Source organism: Crotalus tigris, unplaced genomic scaffold (genome assembly GCF_016545835.1).
Source record: "Crotalus tigris isolate CLP2741 ecotype Arizona unplaced genomic scaffold, ASM1654583v1 scf7180000023772.879304, whole genome shotgun sequence".
Classification (NCBI taxonomy): domain Eukaryota; kingdom Metazoa; phylum Chordata; class Lepidosauria; order Squamata; family Viperidae; genus Crotalus; species Crotalus tigris.
This window is the reverse complement of record NW_024100175.1, coordinates 47,825-66,805: the sequence shown is the minus strand read 5'-3', so window position 1 is coordinate 66,805 and position 18,981 is coordinate 47,825. Positions and strand designations below refer to the sequence as shown.

Below are 18,981 nucleotides of genomic sequence, written 5' to 3'. Positions count from 1 at the left end.
GATATCTGCTTGTCCCACAAGAGCATATAATAATTGGCATGCAAACAATCTGTTCCCTTAAAGGATTCCCACTTTATGGATCATCAGAAGCCTTCCTTTTCTGATGCAGTTCCTGCCTTATTGGATCCACTCCCCCTTGAAATTGAATAGGTCCCCAATCTCTTAAATCTCTGAACACGTGCTACTTCTCCCAACATTTGGGATAGGGTAAGGTCAGTGCTGGATAAGAATCTGGTGGATTACCTCAGAGAAGGGAGGATGCAGCACCAGATAGATTTTCTTTTAAATTTATGTTGTTGTTGTTCTTTTTATACTTCTATGTATTGGGGATTTTTTTTGCTGTTGTTGTGTAAGTATATTCCATTTACTGAGACTTTTCTGTCTCTCTGTTTCACATCTTATCCAAAGATTTTCTTGAAATTTGAAAGACTATAAAAGAAATGTTACTTTCTTTTCTCAGATACCACAAAATGCACCCAATGCCCAGATGATCAATATCCAACTGAGAACCGAGTCCAGTGTATCCCCAAAAGAATAACTTTCCTGTCCTATGAAGAACATCTCAGCATCATCCTCATCTCCTTTGCTCTTCTCTTATTCCTAATCACAGGCTTTGTTTTATTCATATTTATTAAATACCTTGAAACTCCTATTGTCAAAGCCAACAACCGGGACCTCTCCTACATCCTCCTGGTCTCCCTTCTGCTTTGCTTCTTGTCCTCCTTGTTCTTCATTGGCCGACCAAGGAAAGCCACCTGCCTTCTCCGACAAACAGTGTTCAGCATTGTCTTCTCAGTAGCTGTGTCATCTGTGTTGGCCAAAACGATCACAGTTGTGCTGGCATTCCTAGCCTCAAAACCAGGCAACAAAGTGAAAAGATGGTTGGGGAAGAGCTTGGCCAACTCCATCATCCTTTCTTGTTCTGCTGTCCAGATTTTCATCTGTGCCATGTGGTTGGGAGCTTCTCCCCCATTTCCTGACTCTGATCTGCACTCCCAGCCTGGAGAGATTATCCTTCAATGCAACGAAGGCTCTATCATCATGTTTTATGTTGTCCTTGGCTACATGGGCTTCCTTGCTGCAATTTGCTTCACTGTGGCTTTCCTGGCCAGGAACCTTCCTGGAGCTTTCAATGAAGCCAAGCTGATCACCTTCAGCATGCTGGTCTTCTGCAGTGCCTGGGTTTCCTTCCTCCCCACTTACCTGAGCACTAAAGGAAAATACATGGTGGCTGTGCAGGTCTTCTCCATCTTGTCCTCCAGTGCTGGACTGTTGGGCTGCATCTTTTTCCCCAAGTGCTACATTATCATCCTGAGACCAAATCTAAACACTAAGGAACATCTAATGACAAAAGCAGGAGAATGATGGTGAAATTATTTCTTAGGTTTATAACTTTTCATTATGCATTATTATTGGTTTATATGCTTTGGAATTGCTTGTCAAACTTACGTTTATTATAATTGAAGGAAATAAATATGTGTAGTTTGATAGTTAAATACAAATTCAAGATAATCATCAAATACATTAAAGATAGATAGATAGATAGATAGATAGATAGATAGATAGATAGATAGATAGATAGATAGCAGACATTTATTTATATACTGTAACTTCCTGACAGGTTTGGCATATCGGTATTAAAGTGAATTGGACTGAAGAGGATTGAAAATAAAACTCATCCTGATCTGGTTTGGGGATTCAGTAGCTCAACCAAGCTGAGGCAGGTACAAGAAGGCCATGGGTCAACTCCCAGACTGAAATGAAAATCAACTTTACTAAAGGTGTTGAAAGAAAATGCTGTAAGGTTGGAATAGAACAGAACAGAATAGAAAGGGATCTTGTAGGTCTTCTAGTCCAGCCCCCTGCTGGAACAGGAGAACATATACCAGTGATGGCGAACCTTTTAGAGACCAAGTGCCCAAAAACTGGCCCCGCCTCAGCTCCACCTCTGCCCTGCCCTCAACCCGTCCCCCACCTTGCCTGCCCGCAGGGCCACTCACCACCTCCAGGGTCCGCTGCAGCTTGCCCAGGCAGCCCAGCAGCGCTATGGTGGTCATGCCCTTTGCCTGCACCCTGCAGCATCAACTGTGCACGATGGGTGTGAGGGAAGAGTTTTGTCTATGCTGCTTGGCTTCTATATCATTGGCTGTGCTGCTCCATGTGGGCCACACTCAGGGGCGACTCTCCTTCAGGGTGGCTTCTGGAGAGGAAGAGGTCGCAGGGGAGGTGAGGCTGGGGCAATGGCATGTGTGCCCACAGAGAGGCTCTGAGTGCCACTTCTGCCACCCATGCCATAGATTCACCAACACTGACCTATACTTTTTCAGACAAGCAACTGTCCAGTCTCCTCTGAAAAACCTCCAGTGATGGAGTGCCCACAACTTTTGGGAGTAAGCTGTTCCCGTTTATTTGTCCTCAGCATCAGGAAGTTTCTCTTTAATTCCAGGTTGCTTCTCTCTTTGGTCAGTTTCTATCCGTTGTTTCTCGCCTGCCCTCTGGTGCTTGGTAGAATAATTTGACCTCACCCCCTCTTCGTTGTGGCAGCCCCCCCAAATACTGGAATGCTGCTATCATGTCACCCCTATTTCTTTAGACTTGCCAGACTCAAGAAAGGAAGAGTGGTTGAGAATCATGCGGGGGGGGGGCAGGGTCCCAAAAGAAGTGCACCTCCCAGAAAAACACCCCCTCCCCCCATCCAGACCCACTGATTCCACCTCTGGGACTGGGAGACTCCACGTCTTTCTCCCCTCTCTTTGGGGGCGCTTGTGGGGCAGCATCCAGGGGCTCTGTTGGGCTCCCCCTGAAGTTGCTGCTGGTTGGAACACTGGCCTGGATCCTTGGAAGCCAAGGGGGGAAGGAGACCCCCGGTAAGGAGGGGGCCGAGAGGGAGAGGAGAGGGGCTGGGGGGAGGATATGGTTGGGAGGAACCCCTGATACTTGTTGGGGGGGAAGAAAGCTGCTGGGTCTCCAGCCGTACTTTGGGAAACTGGTCGAGGGTAAGAGTGGTGGAAGTCTGCAAAAGCCTCCATCTCTGCGTGGTCTCCTCCCCCTTTCTCCCCACATCCCCCCCAGGGGGACGCAGAGGGACCCGCTCTTTCCCAATTTTAGCCGAGGTGGGGAGTCGCAGCCGGGCCCGTCTCTCGCTCCTCTCCCCCCAATATCTGGGTCAGAGTCGGCTGCATCGAAAGAGGAAGGAGGCGGAAAGCGAAAGCGAAAGCGAAAGAGGGAAATTTTCCAACCTGAATCCACAGAAAGAAAAAGATGCATTTTAGAAAATGTATTTTTGCTTCTTCGGAAACTTCACTTTTTCTTCTGAATCTCAAATTTGAGGCTTTGAAGGTCCCGCAAGAGTGGAGCTTCGGTCCCTTCTGGGGGAGACTCTAGATTTGGGGAGGAGACCAAGAACCCCCCCACCTCCATAATCCCCCATTGCTCAGTTGGGACCTGGAGGGGAGGGGGGAACTGAGGGAGGAGGACTTGGGGGCGGGTCTGAATTGGGGGATGCTTTCAGTCTTGGGGGGCTGCAGCTCAAGGGGGTGTTTCAGAGCAGCCCTGCAGGGGAGTTTGGATTTCATTTTGCTCTCCCCCCCCTTGATCCTGCCTAAGTGGCTGCAGGGAGGGAAGCACGCAGCCAGGGGGGACTTGGGGGTCTCTGAAGCGGCTGACTGAGGAGACCAGCCCCTCCTCACCGAGGTTTCCATTCCCTGCTTTGCTTCCAGAGAAGTGGCCCAGTGCCCCCCTCCAGCAGCAGGGAGAGCCCAGGGACGCCCCCAGCCCCAAAGGTGGAATCAGGGGGGGTCCTCCGAGAAGGGGCGGAGGAGGCATTTTCCTCGGAATTCAGAACTGGAAATGCCCTGACGGAGAGGAACCAATGGGAAATCTCCCTCCTGCAGCATCATCTGTCTCCGGGCGGAGTCCCCTGTGACTTCACCCACCGGCAGACACAGCGAAGGTGATCCAGGGAGGGACGTCTCCCCCCCCCTCCATCCCCAGGGAGGCCGCCCTGCTCTCCGCCCTCCCTCCCCGGCCCTGGCACCTTTTGGGGGGCGAGATGGACGTGGGGGAAAATTGTCTGGAGGGGAGCAACCGAGGGGATCAGGGTCCCGAAGAGGGAGGGAGGCGGGGGGGGCGCTGGGTGCGAATGGGGCAGGAGCCTCCGTGGCTTGTGAGGGGCTCAAACGGGCTCCGATCCTGGAGAAAGAGGCCCGGATGAAGCCAGGAGAACCTCCAGCTCCAGAAGCTTCCCAGCCACGGAAGAGGCTCTCGGGGGAAGCAGGAATAGGGGGTCTCCCAGGGGTCCCCTCCTTCTGGCAGGGCTTGGAGAGATTGAGGAGGGGGTCCTGCCCCTTCCCCTCCCTGGGATCTGCCCACCCTCCTCCCGAACCGGTTCTGGATTTAGGCCTAAACTAGCCTGGATAGTCAATCCAGAGACAGGGGAGGCCTCAATTTGGGGAGGGGGAGGGGAGAAGGGAGGACTCTCTGAGGGGGGTCAGGAAAGAAGAGGAGGAAGAGGAAGGAAGGAGGGAGGAATTCCAGTATTTTTCCTACAATATAAATTTTATTCTTTTATAGCAAAGGGAAGGGAAGGGATTCGTAGGAAGAGTAATGGGGATGAAGCTGCTGTGGGTTCAAAGGGGGGAGAGATTTGGGCTTCTGGACTGGCAGGCAGGCCCAGAGTCCCTGGGGTCAGTCTAGATGGTCTCCACCCCTCCCTCCCAAGAAAAGGAGGCCCTGAAAGAAAGATGAGGGGCCTCTCAGCAGGAAAAGCTCCAGGCTGCCATTCCCTCCTCCCCCCAATCTAAAATCTTGAGCCTCCATTTTTCAGAGGTTGCAAAAGAGACAGAAATTCATCAGCTACTGAAAAAAAAAAACTTCCTTTCCCATCAGGAATCAGGAAGGACGGCAGAATTAATTCACAAGTGCTGAAGAAAAAGAGACGAGGAAGAAAATTAGAATATAAACCATCAGTGTTAATAACGTATTATTCATACAGCCTCTCCCCCCCAGGAAAACCCACACTGCAGGGAGGTGGTTGATAGGCAGGGGCAGAATGAGGGAGAATCCCCCCCCTTTCAGGGATGAAAAGGATGCAAATAACCAGCAATTCATCTTCTGGGGCTGATGGAATTTTCCCCAATTGAATTAATTGGGGGGGGGTTAATCAAGAGAGGAGGCCTCCCCCCCAGATGTTTCATATTAACAAAGAAGATGGGGTCAGGATGGGGCCTGGTAGCAAATCCGGGTGTCACTTTGCCAGGAATTGTGTGAAATGTCACAACGAGACTTCCTTTCCCAATGCAATTTCCCAAAACCTGGAAACCTCCTGGGCCAGATTTTAGTGTTTGTGTGTGTGTGTTTGTTTTTCATTGCACTATTTTCAGGTCTCTGAAAGGAAAAGCTGCTCAAAATTTCAAAAATTTGTGTTATCCACAGCTAGGAGGTTTTGTTCAGGCACATTTTTTTTTTTTTAAAAAAAAAAGGAACAATTAATGAATGTTCAAGAAACATCCATAACTTGGGGAGAAACTCACCTGCAGGAGGCTGGATGGGAGTTGCTGGAAGGAGAAAAAGAGCCAATCAGGACCCTTCATGGCCTGGAGGATTCAGGGGGTCCCCCTCCCCATCAATAGCCCATAATAGGTTGCACAATGCTCACTTATACAGTAGACTCTCAGAGAACAGACTTTCCCAAGCAAATTTCCAAGGGGGCCTCCTTGCCATCTGCTAAGCTTGCTGAGAGGCCTCCCCTGGATGGTCCCCTCCCCACAATCTCTCATCCAGCCCCCCAGACTCACCTTTCTTGCTCTTCAGGTGGAGGGAGAGCCCCATGGCAAAGAAGATCACCCCGATCACGGCCGCCACGATCCCTGTCCAGAGTTTGCTCCTGGCAGAATTGGAGGATCTGGGCTCTGGGGAAGGAGAAGGAGCCTCACTGAGTAGGAAGATCAGGGCCAGCTCCCCCCCCCAGGAGGGTCCATCCCAGCTCCCCCCACAGGGAGGGTCTCTCCCCCCTTCTCAGGGCAGGAAAGGGTCTCCAGAGGGGGAGGGGAGGGGCTCACCCCACTGGACGGTGATCGGGGCCTCCAGGCTGGCATGCTCCACCTGGCAGGTGTAGACGTCCCCCCGCTGGGGCTGGGTCTCCAGCATCACCTGGAGCTGGTAGGTCCAGTCTCCGTTCTGCAGCTCCTCCCCGAAGGCCACGCCCTCCTCCTCCGGCCGCCCGTTCTTCAGCCACCGGACCTTAATCTCCACGGGGTAGAAGCCCCTCGCGATGCAGAGGAGGATGGTGTTAGGGGAAGTGGGATCCAGCTTGGTGGGGGAGATGGAGACGGTGGGCTTGGCTGGAGGGGAGGAGGGGGAGGAGGAGAAGGGACATGGGGGGGAGACACAGGAGGGGCCAGAACAGGAGACCAAGTTGGTTAGTTCAGGCCAAGAGCCCTTTTCAGTCCTGAAAATATTATTTGTTTTAAGTCGTTTCCAAAGCAAATTCCAGCAAGAAATTAAATGGGATCCTGAAAGATGGAAAAACATAAATCGTTCCTGGTTGGGATCAGTTTCCATCATATTGCACAAGTCCAACAGAAATAAATACTGGAAACGCCCCAGGATGGAAGGAATTTCCTGCCAGATTTGGGGGAGATGCAAAGAGACCCAGAAGACGGGGAAGATACACAGCATGTTTTGGAGAATTGCAGGGATCCCACTCAAAAGAAAACCACATTTTTTTAAAAAATAGGTAGAATACCAGAACATTTATTTATTTATTAAATTTGTTTGCCACCATTTCATGATAAAATGACTCTAGGCAGCTGACAGCAGGGCTTTTCAACTGGTGGTAAGTGTACCACCTGTGGTACATGAACACATGACAGATGGTATGCTGCCCTGCCCAGCCAAGTGTAGTGGGGGAGCGAACGAGCCAGCAAAGGAAGGACTTACTGTGAGTGGAGCTGCAGAGTGGCTGGGGTGAGGCAAAGGCCCCAGGCTCATTTCCGGTTCACCCCCCTCCCCCATGAGAAAGGAGGAAGAGGGCGCAGAGACAGCTGGTGGCTGAGGAGATCAGGCAGATCCCAGGACCACAGAAGAGATCCCTCTTGATCTCCTCCTTCAGCAAATGGCTCAACCCTTGGGTGGATTAATGGGGGGGTGAGTGAGCTCCCCCCCAAGAGGGTCCTTCATAGATCCACTCCAGATCAGAGAACTTTTGCTAACAACGTTTCTCTCCATTGAGGGATTCTCTTATGAACACCTCATTATATAAAGTTTAAGAACATGCAATTTTTAAAGGTTTGGTTATTTGTAATTTAGTCCTGGGATCTGGTCGGGATTTTTTTATGAACAGTTAATTATCCTCCCAGGTTTGCAGGGAAGAATTTAGGAGTAAAAATGAATTCTAGACTGAATATGCGGAGAACAAAATCTGTGTTGGTTCCCATTAAATATTCCATAATTTTTGGAAGGAGAAAATGCCCAGCATCTCCCCATAAAATGCCTTTTTCTCTTGGGATCTGGTGGTTTTTCTCTCATGGAAGAAAGATCTTCTTTAATTCTTTGGTAGCGTATTATTTTGGGAGACCCTGGCAACAACAAATGGCAACAACTGCAGATGAAACTCTGGTTTTGCACTATGAAACCTTATCAGTTGATAGAAATAAATAATAATAATACAAACAAATAAAATTAGACCAACAAACGTAGGCAATTTGCCAGGAATCTGGAACAGGGAACTAAACAACCTGAGGCTTCAGGGCTGAACGATGCCCAAAATTCAGTTTTAATGTTTGTGGGGTTTTTTTTAATCCTTGCCCCCAAATGAGAAACCTTCCCAGATACGAAGAGGGAAGCGATTTGGCTGCAGGTGAAGCTGAGTCTCTGACCAAAAAGGGGGTTTCAGGGGGGGCTTTTCTCCCAGACCCCCAACATTGGATGAACAAATGACTCTGAATAAAGGATAAAAAGAACTGAAAGAGGGTCAGGGCACAGCAGACGAAAGAGCCTTCCCTGATTCCCTTGTCCAGACCTTTGGAAGTTCACTTTTTATCCTAAAATCCCAAAGGCCCCAGAGGTGAAGGGAGCCCCTCCCCCACTCCTGGCCTTCCAGAAAGGGGGGGAAAGGGGGCTCTGGGGCTTTGCTTGGGGAGCAGAGAGGGGGAGGAGACAGCCGTGGGGCCGGTCAGCCTCCTGAAGCCCCCCCCCCAACCTTTTCATGAACTTTTATCACTGGATTTTAATCATTCCTGCCTTTTAAATCTTAAATTATATAGATTATTTTGGTGGTTTTATATTTTATGTGTACACCATGCAAAGTCCCTCTGTGGGAGAGAGACAGATGGTTTTAAAAGTTGATAAGTAAATCAATAAATATTATTTAATAAAAATATTATATTGAAATATTATATAGCATATAGTATAGATTATTGAAAAATTATACTGGGCAAAAGAGAGACCTTGCCGGATTCCTCCCCCCCCCCAAAAAAATATAATATTTGGTATAATTTTCTGGAAAGACGTTTTCTTAGGCACGGGAAACTTTAGACCTTGGGAAGAGAAGGAAGATGATGGGAAGGAGAGGAATCTATTTCTTCCCTTTGGCATGTTTGATTGTCATCGTTGTAGAATTTCAAACTTTTTAAAGGTAATTTAATTTTAACCTTATTTTATATACATTTTCATTTAGGGGTGATGTTATACCCTACGCCATCCAGATCCCCGCTTTGAGGGAGGGGAAGGGATTAGGAGTATCAATATATAGCAATAAATACCAAAGAATAAATTGCGTAGGTCGGAGGGCACAGAATACGTAAGGGGCAAATCTTTCTCTGGGAGAGTCCTAAGAAATGAAGTGAAAAGGGGGGAATGCATTCCCCCCCAATGGAACTCCCCCTCCCCCACTCACCTCTCCGGCCAACCACGGGGCTGCCCTGGAGACCCTCGTAGTTGTGCCGGCAGAAGGGATCCACTGAGGCCGTCATTTACTGCAGGTGCTGCTTTGCTTGGGGGGCAGCCGTGGGGCTGGTTAGCATCCCGAAGCCCCCCCACCTTTTCATGAATGTTTATCACTGGATTTTAATCATTCCTGCCTCTTAAATCTTAAATTGTATAGACTATTTTGGTGGTTTGATATTTTATGTGTACACCATGCAAAGTCCCTCTGTGGGGGAGATGGAGAGAGAAGGTTTTAAAAGTTGATAAGTAAATCAATAAAGAAATGTTGATTTATTAATATAAAATATTATATTGAAATATTATATAGCATATAGATTATCTTGAAATATATCTATATACTGGGAAAGAGAGAGATCTTGCTGGATTTCCCCCCCCCCAAAGAAAAGTATAAAACTTGGTATAATATTCTGGAAAGAAGATTTTCTGGGCAGGGGAAACTTTGGACCCTGGGAAGAGAAGGAAGATGGTGGGAGGGATGGGAAGGAGAGGAATACATTTCTTCCCTTGTGTGTGTTTCATGGTCATCGTTGTAGAATTTTAAACTTTTTAACTGTAATTTAATTTTAAAGCTTATTTGTTATACATTTTTATTTAGGGGTGATGTTATATTGTAGGCCATCCAGATCCCCGCTTTGAGGGGGGCGGTTTAGGAGTATCAATAGATATCAATAAATACCAATGAGTAAATTTCATAAATCTGAGAGCAGAGAATACATAAGAGAAGATGATAAGATAACCTTTATTGTCATTTTTTTACGGTGGGCACAATGGCTCACATCCAAAACGAAATTTAGTTGCCTGCTCTCAAAGTGAAAGACATACATGACACACCCTAAAAACATACTGTTGCGTCCTTCGCGAAATGGCAATGACACGAAAAGCAGTTGTAGTTCTCAGGAACTTCTTTATTTCTGTTCAGCATACTGGTTACAAGATGCCGACGACGCCCAAATCTCCCGGCCTCTTTTATAGGCCATTCCCGGGCCAATCTGCAACATTTGGCGTGCCAGCACCCGCGCATGCGCGCACGTACTGGCGACAGCCAGTCTGGTCCCGGGCAGCTTGCACCTGCCCAGGACCGTTGCAATGCCCCGAGCCTGCTTCCACAGGCTCAGGACATAACACCCCTTCCCCCCGGCTAAGACTATGATCATACAATAATAACATACAACCTAATGCGAGCGTGGTGCCCATACTACCTAGTGTCAGTTATTTCCTCTGTGTACAGGAATGTTTTCTGTTAACTCTGTTTTGCCAGTAGAGTTACAAAATCTTCCTAAACGTGTGCATGGAAATGATCGAGAGTGCAGACCCCGTATCCAGTTCCATAGCCAATGGAACCCCTTGTAGCTTCACTTTAAGTGACAGCTTTTTCTTGATGGGCTTGTGTGTGCCTGTCTTGTAAATGCTTCTTTGCGAAGCGCAGAACCCCACCCTGTTTTGGCTGGGAACCCTGGTACCTTTCAGGCGCAATTCTTCCTGAGGTTGTACCTTTGGATGGCCCAGACACACAGCTGCAATATGTCCCTGCTTTCCGCATGCTCTACAGATAGCGGAGCGGAATCTACAGTCGGTCCTCTTGTGGCGACCTCCACAACCGAGGCACCTGGGGAGAGCTGAAGAGCTTCCTTTCTGTTTCCTTTCTTTCGTGGGGTAGAGACGGTCTACTTCATCGTCAGGATCCTTCTCTGGGTTCCTTTGGGCTCCTTCCTGGTGCACGGACACAGCCTCTGGAGTGCTTCTGATCGGCCTCATGTTCTTGATGGCGCCGCCCGCTGCCTCTTCTGCAGTAACCTCTCTCAAGGCATCTTGGAATGATAAGTCTTCTTTGGCAAAAAGTCTCTGCTGTAATTCTCTATGCCTCAGTCCACATACAAATCTGTCTCTCAGCCGTTCTTCTAGATCCTTGAACTCACAGTGTTTAGCGGCTTTCCTCAGCGCAGCAATGTATTCTTTGGCTGATTCTCTGGGTCGCTGATCCCTCTGTTTGAAGGTGTGGCGCCAAGCGATGACGGACAGCTTGGGCTGGAAGTGTTCCTTGAGTAGTTTTTTGAGATCTGTGTAGTTAACAGATTCTAGAGGTACAGGTGCTGCTATGTTTTCAGCGATTTTGAATGCGTCTTGACCGCAAACGCACAGGAGGGTGGCGGCCTTCAAACTATCTTCTCTCACTTGGTTGACTTTAGGATAGTTTTCCACCCTGGCTACGTAAGACTCCCATCTCTCCGGATGCGAGATGTCGAATTCTGAAAGTCTTCCTAGTTTTGCCATTTTTGTAGAAAAGGAAGGGTCTATCAGCCAGCCTACCCCCGATACTCGCTGGATTGGCGGGTAGCTGCCGAGTCAACGCCGTTCCTACCGCTCAGGATTCTCTCGGGTAAGCTTACACCTGTCTTCGGTCGATGTAAGGCAATCCCACCTTCGTCGCCAGTGTTGCATCCTTTGCGAAATGGCAATGACACGAGAAGCAGTTGTAGTTCTCAGGAACTTCTTTATTTCTGTTCAGCATACTGGTTACAAGACGCCAAAGACGCCCAAATCTCCTGGCCTCTTTTATAGGCCATTCCCGGGCCAATCTGCAACATTTGGCGTGCCAGCACCCGCGCATGCGCGCACGTACTGGCGACAGCCAGTCTGGTCCCGGGCAGCTTGCACCTGCCCAGGACCATTGCAATGCCCCAAGCCTGTCTCCACAGGCTCAGGACATAACACATACTATGTGCAAGATATGTGCAGACCCTCAGCCCTCCATATACATGACAAATGAATATTAAACACTGTCCCTCTTGAGTATGTAAGGGAAGGAGGAAGCTGGAGAGGGGCAGATCTTTCTCTGGGAGAGTCCTAAGAAATGAAATGAAAAGGGGGTGTCCTTGCATTCCCCCCCCCGGAACTCCCCCCCCTCACCTCTCCGGCCAATCACGGGGCTGCCCTGGAGAGCCTCGTAGTTGTATCGGCAGAAGTAATCCACTTCGGCCTTCCGGTCCTGCAGGAGACGCTTATCCCTGTTGAAAGCCTCCGCATCCCCCTTCCCGAACGCCGTGACGGCCTCGAACTCCCCGCGGGCGCTGTCGAAGCGGACGAACTCCTGCTGGTCGTAGAACAGCCGCTCCAGTAGTCGCACCCGCCGTGTCCCGTTGAAGAAATGGCACTCGGCCTTCCCCTGGTACAGGAAATGGGCTGCGTGGGGGGGTGGAGCAGAAAGAAGAAAGCCCTCAGGAGAGACTCCAGGGCCCATGGTTCCCAGCAGGGGCAGAGCGACGGGAAGGCGGAGCGACAGGAGACCTGCCGCGAGGGACTGACAGAAGGCGCCCCCTGGAGGAGGGATGGGGAACTGTCGGTCCCAGCGGGATTCCCCCTTGGTGGGGGTCTGGAGGGGGAGGAAAATGAGGGAGGGGGAAAGAGGGACCCCCCTCCATCTCCCCAGGGTGGAAAAAGGCAGGCAGAAGTTCAGCCGGTCCAGTCTCCGTCCGTCTGCAGGGAACGCTGGATTCCCCCCCCCAAAGCGGCAGGAAATATGGGGGAGGGAAGAGACCCCCCCTCTGGGTTGGAGGGGAAATAGTATCCAAGCTTCTCTCTCCCTCTCCCTTTTGGGAGGAGAAGGGAAGGGGGGGTCACAATAAGGATACCCACACCCATGCTCCTGGGCTCTCCCCACCCTTCAAGCCCCCCCCTCCCTTTTCCCCCCTCTGCCCGATCTTCAGCCCCACAAGCTGCTTTTGGGTGCTTTTTAAGGCCTCTTTTCTGGCCCCCTCCCCCCTGCAGCCCCCCAAGACCACCTCAAAGGGAGGGACTCCAGCCCCCTTCACTAAAGGGGGGGTTTGGAGGAGCAACTCAGACCCCCCCCCAATATCCCTCCCAATAGAAGCGGAGAAGGTGAGGGAGGGGAAGATTTTCAGTCTTGGGGGCTGCAGCTTTAAAGGGGTGTCCAGGGGGGGTTGTGGACTTCCTTTTTTGCCCCCTCCCATGAATCTGAACCACAGTCTCCCTTTCTCTTTCTGCCTGGAGGGGTGGACTAGATGACCCTTTAAGCTCCCTTAAGACCCCCCATGGGGAGTCCAGGCTGGGTCAGTGGAGATTTCAGAAGGGCCGAGGGGAGCTGGGGGGGTCTCTCCAGAGACCCTCCCTCCCACTGGTCTCACTTGGCCCAAAGGGGCTTTTCCGAAAGGCAGCTGGACTTTCCTGGGTTTTCCCTTGAAGACTTTTCGCTTCTCCTCCCAGAAGCTTCTTCAGTTCTGACCGAAGGGTGGAGGGTGGAAGGACGGATATTCCTTGTGGTCATTTGGTCATTTTGAAAGCCGGTCCCTGGTTCTCTGAGGGGCCTTGAGGACCCCCAGGGGTTTATCTCGGCCCTCAGGGTCCCCTGAATTGGGGGGCAAAGGGGTGGGGAGCCTTCCTGGGGCTGCTGAAAGGACCCGTTGCAGGCAGGAGATGGGGGGTCCTTTCCCTCCCCCTACTCTGTTGAGGGGGGGCTGCTCAAATTTGATCTAGATGGCTTGGGGGTCTGGGGATCTTGGGGAGAAGAGAACCCCCAAATTCCCTAGTTAACCCCAAATTTTCTTTCCCATCAACTTCACTCCTACTGGCTGTCTTTGCATGATTTGTGGATTCAGCCCTCTTTTCTGTCACCCTGAAGCCCCCCAAGACCACCTCAAAGAGTCTCTAGCCCCCCTCACCTAAAAAATCGTTTTGAGTAGCCAATTTAGGGGAGCAATTCAGACTCCCCAATATCCTTCTCCCTCAGTTCCCCCCTCCCCTCCAGGTCCTGATTCAGCAATGGGGAATATGGGGTGGGGGATTCTGGGTCTCCTCCCCAAATTGAGAGTCTCCCCCAAAAAGGAATCCAGCTCATCTCTCCCCTCCCCTTAAAAAAATGGAGGTTCAGAAGAAAAACTGAGGTTGCAAAAACACTTTTGCCAAAAAAATCTCTTTTTCTTATACTCTTACAATCCTTTGTGGATTCAGGTCTGAAAATGCCTCAGTTTCCCTCTTTCGCTTTCGCTTTCTGTCTTCTTCCTCTTTCAGTGCAAGAAACTTTGGGGCTCAGGCGCTAATTTGGGGTGCACAAGGTCCCCCTCCCACCCAGCCACGGGGGGGGCGGAGAGAGGGGCCCAGCTGCCTCTTAACCCACCTTGGTTCCCTTCCCGAGACCCCTCTCCGTCCTCCTGAGCGAAGGGGCGGAGACCACGCAGAGATCGAGGTTCCTGCAGGCTCCCGTCTCTCTTGCCCTCCATCCCCTTTCTCCCTACTGGGGTCCCGGCCCCTCTCCTCCCCCCTCTGAGCCCCCTCCTTACCGGGGGTCTCCTTCCCCCCTTCGCTTCCGGGGATCCGGTCCAGCACCCCCACCAGCAGCAGCAGCGTCAGGGGGAGCCCAGCGGAGCCCATGGACGCCGCCCCACAAGCGCCCCCCAAAAGAGGGGAGAGAGACACGGAGGCTCCCCGCCCCAGAGGTGGAATAGATGGGTCTGGAGTGGGGGGAGGGGGCGTTAACCTCGAACCTCGGACCTGGGAGGGCCCAGGAAAGCGGAGGGACCAATGGGAGCCTCAGCGTCTCCCCAAGAAGGAATCCAGCTCAATTCTCCCCTCCCCTTAAAAAAATGGAGATTCAGAAGAAAAACTGAGGGTGCAAAAACACTTTTGCCAAAAAAAATCTCTTTTTCTTATACTTTTGGTGGCCTTTGTGGATTCAGCTCTGAAAATGCCTCAGTTTCCCTCTTTCGCTTTCCCTTTCCGTCTCCTTCCTCTTTCGGTGCAAGAAACTTTGGGGCTCAGGCGCTAATTCGGGGTGCGCAAGGTCCCCCTCCCACCCAGCCACGGGGGGAGGGGCGATAGAGGGGCCCGACTGCCTCTTATCCCACCTCGGCTGCCTTCCCGCGACCCCCACCCCACCTCGGCCACAACAAGGGCAGAGGGGAGGGGGCTCCCTCTCCGTCCTGCGGGGGAAAATGAGGCGAGGGAGGGGCGGAGACCACGCGGAGATCGAGGCTCCCGCAGCCTACTGCCTCTCTTGACCCCTTTCCCCACTTCTGGGGTCCCAGCCCCTTTCTTCCCCCCACCCTCAGGGGCTCTGACGGCCCCTCCCAACCCCTCTCCTCCCCCCCTCTGAGCCCCCTCCTTACCGGGGGTCTCCTTCCCCCCTTCGCTTCCGGCGATCCGGGCCAGCGCCCCCGCCAGCAGCAGCAGCAGCACCAGGAGGAGCCCAGCGGAGCCCATGGACGCCGCCCCACAAGCGCCCCAGAGAGAGAAGAGACAGAGACGCGGAGGCTCCCAGCCCCAGAGACGGAATCGGGGGTCTGGACTGGGGGGGGGGGGGGAAGGAGGCGTTTCCCTCGAACTTCGTAATTGGGAAGGCCCAGGAAAGCGGAGGGACCAATGGGATTTCTCCCTTGTGCAGCGTCATCGGTCTCCGGGCAGAGCCTCCCTTGACTTCGCCCGATGGAGGAGATAGTTGGGCGCAGAGAGAGAAGCGGAGAAAGTGGGAGGGGGAACAATCCCTTCAGTAGGGGTGGGGGGGCTGCATTTTAGGGGGGCGTTTCATGCCAGCTCCGGAGGGGAGGGCGGACTTCCTTTTGCGCCCCCCCTCGTGATTCTCAACCAGAGCCTCTTTTTCTCTGGGTGTCTGGAGGGGTGGACTAGATGCCCTTTCAGTTCCCAGAGGGAGCCTAGAGCAAAGTGGAGGCAGAGCTTGAACGCTCCTCCTGGGCTCGCCCGCTCAGTTTGGGGGCAGGAAGCCCCCCACAGCATTGGACCATGTGTGTGGAGGGGACTGCGGACACACGTACACACACACGCACACACACACCCTAACTCCGCAGACAATCGATACCCACGTTTAAGGGCCCTGAGACGAAACCTCCAGTGCTGAGTGGGGAGTCCTAGGGCCCCCCCCCATCTGGGGTCGCTATGTTGCAGCCGGGAAGATTTCTGTAAGTTGTGAAGTTGTGTCCTTTCCCTGGAGGGAGGGAGGGAGGGGGCTCCGCTGGGGGTCATTCCCGATCCGCAGGGGGTCCTCCTCCTCCTGGGGGTCCAGGCCCCACAGAGAGTTTCCCCCTTGGCCTGTCCCAATTCTGCCCCCTGAAGGGCGGCAGGAGAGGAGCCGTGTCGGGGTTCAGCCCGGAGCCAGGAGCGTCCGGGGCAGCTTCCCCTCCCCTCCCCCCGTCAGATGCAGGAGGGGCTGGGCTGGCGGAAGGCTTGGGGGGGGAAGAAGTGGGGAGAAGGGATGGGGAGACCTCATAGCCTGGAGGGGACCTTGGAGATCTTCTAGTCCATCTCCCTGCTCGAGGCGGGAGTCCTTACACCACAACCTTCTCCTTGAAGACCTCCAGGGATGGAGCCCCCCCCCCCAATTCCAGGTTCCACTGATTGATTGGGTCTCACGGGCAGAAGATCCCTCTCGATCCCTTCCAGGTCAGATCCCCCTCGGAGGCTCCGGACGGTCCCATCTTCCCTCCCAGGCTGAGCGACCTTCTCCGGGCTTCGGCTTCGGTCAGCCGCCGGGCGATCCCTGGCGAGGTTGCCCCCCCTCCGGGACCTGCCCGGGAGATCCCAAAGGGAGCGAGGGGGATCCCGAGGGCGGGAGTGGGTCTCCACCCGGTCTCCTCCTCCGGGAAGGGCCGCGAGTGGATCTCCCCTCCCACCCAGGGAAAGCCCGGCCGAGACCCCCGTTCCCCCCTCCCCTCCTCCCCCGGCAGAAGCCCCTGATCCGGGAATCTCCCCCGAGGGATCTGCGGCTCTTCCTCGCTCAGCCCGGCCCGATTCTCGGCCAGGGGAGCTTCAGGCGCGGCTTTTCCTCCCGCGTGGAGATTCCGGGCGGGTTTTTCTCCACGACCCTCTCCGGCTTTTCTGCGGGGGTTCCTCGAAACCCTCTTTTGAAGGGAAAGACCGTTTCCAAACACGGGCAGCCTTTCCCGCCCTTCCAAATCTCCGCCTTAATTCGAGATAAAGACTAACAAAGTCCCCGACAGCCCCGAAGACGCGGAGGAAGGAAAAGAGGATTCCGAGATTCAGGTCTGGCCAAAGGATTTCAGCTCCCTCAATCGGAGAAAGAATTCCCAGGATGAGCAGGACAGAATTCCCCATTCCCGCCTTTCGCCCTTTGCCAGGGAATTCAGCATTCTGACTGCCGGGAGGGGGGCGGGAAGGGAAGGTTGTGGGGAGAGGAATCCGCCCTGGGACTCGGTCCTCGGGATCCAGACTCTGAGAGGAACGCCGCTCTTCTGCATGGGAGGGGAAGGGAACCTTTGGCCGAAAAAGGAGAAGAAAAAAAGATCCACACCCCTGGGCGTGATGGCTGAGATTTTCCTCCAGGTAAATTGTTTTATATCCTTCTGACAGGGACGAAAGGACTGAGGGGTGGATAGACGGTATGTTAAACCAAAGGGTCAGTTTACAATTTGTCATCTAAATCGGAATTTTAATAGAAATTCTGTGGACTTCAATAATCCTTTGCCTTCAAATATAGGATGACAGGCTTAACCATTAATGTCTGAAAACCTTTTCTCTCCCCCCCCCCCAAACTCTCCAAAAAAACCAGACATTCCCCCAGCCCCAGAGGCGGAATCGGTGGGCCTGGATTGGAGGGGGGGGGGCATTTTTTCTCTCAAAGTCAGTCTTGGGAACGCCCAGAGATCCGAAAGGACCAATGGGAAATCTCCCTTCTGTAGCGTCATCGGTCTCCGGGCAGAGTCTCTCTCGAGTTCACCCAATGGAAGAGGCTGTCCGGCGCAGAGGGAGAAGCGGAGAAGGGGGGGGGTGAGAAGTCTTTTGGGGGGGCTTTTATGGGGAGAGAAATCAGCCCTGAAAGAAAAAGAAAAAAAGAAGAAAAAAATAGATGCATATCCATGGACAGGATGTATAAGAGGATCTGAGCAGATTTTCTTCCTTCTAGAATATCTCAATATTATTTTCAGAAGGATGGAAGGATGCACCGTATATTAAATAAAATAAATTTATAACACATAATTATAACCTGGAATATTAATAGACATTCTGTGGACTCCAGTAATCCTTTTCCTTCAGATATAGGATGACAGCCTTACCCATTAAAGTCTGAAAACCTTCCCCCCCCCCCCAAACTCTCCCAAAACCAGACATTCTGTTTCTTTTGTTTCCTTCCATCCAGAGAAAACCTTTTTTCTCGCCTTCTCCGGAGATTCGTGTTCGGGGGAGTTCCGCAAAGGCGGGTCGGGCAGAGCCTCCATTCCCGGCTCTGCTCCGAAGGGCTTTGGGGGTCCGGAGGGGGCCCGGATCCTTCCCGGGGACGGGGGGGCTGGAGGGCTCAGACTCCCCCCTGGCCCAGCACCAGCCCCGCCAGGCCAGAGCCGGGTCCCCCCCCCGCAGCCGAAGGAGGGCAGAGTTCGAATCTGCCCCCCAGTTGCGTGTCTGGACACAGCCGGTCGCCCAAAGTCTGTCCCGGATCCAGGCAGCCTCTGGGGGGAGGGAGGGGCCCCCATCGCTCGCCTGACCCGGGCAGAACCTCTGGGCTCCTTTCCTGCTCCCCCCCCCAAATATTGTGGTTTTCTCCCAGTTCTCACACACACACACACACACACACACACACACACACACACAACTCCTTCCCACAACCCCCGAAGAGGCGCCTGAGTCCCGCTTCCTCACCCCTCCCGCCCCCGGCCTGAAGCGCTGGGCTCCCCCGAAGCGGAACCGAGGAACCGGCCCTGATCCAGCAGGCAACAAGCCCGGATTCTTCCCCAAACCAAAATCATATCAGGTCTGTTTCTTTGGAAGACTTTCAATGTGAAAATATGAAATTGAATAGCTGGATCAGGAAAGGGTAGAATGGCCCAGAACGCAGCCTGGCAGTTGAGCGAGGGCGGGCTCCTGCGTGAGGCGATCTGTGCTCTGATTGGTTGCTGCGGGTGTAAAGGGGGAGTTTCCCTTTTTCCCGCCTTTTTCTTCTGTGGGCTCTGTCGCCTCTTTTGTGATTTACCTCACGATTTACCTCAGGATGTAGTGATATGCCTGACTATCTTATCTGCTGCAAATATGGATATCAAATATATTTATTGATGTAAA

At 52.5% G+C, this 18,981-nt stretch overlaps 1 protein-coding gene across 1 annotated transcript; it reads right to left on the bottom strand.

Moving 5' to 3' along the window:
- Positions 1–4,530: 4,530 nt before the first annotated feature.
- LOC120298195 (rano class II histocompatibility antigen, A beta chain-like) lies at positions 4,531–18,671 on the bottom strand. The gene is made up of 7 exons (XM_039321645.1): positions 18,565–18,671; positions 15,066–15,118; positions 11,854–12,126; positions 6,060–6,341; positions 5,796–5,909; positions 5,532–5,555; positions 4,531–4,922 (listed from the first exon to the last, which is right to left on the bottom strand). The coding sequence occupies exons 1-7, from the start codon at positions 18,669–18,671 to the stop codon at positions 4,909–4,911; spliced, it is 867 nt and encodes a 288-aa protein (XP_039177579.1). The 3' UTR covers positions 4,531–4,908.
- Positions 18,672–18,981: the final 310 nt, after the last annotated feature.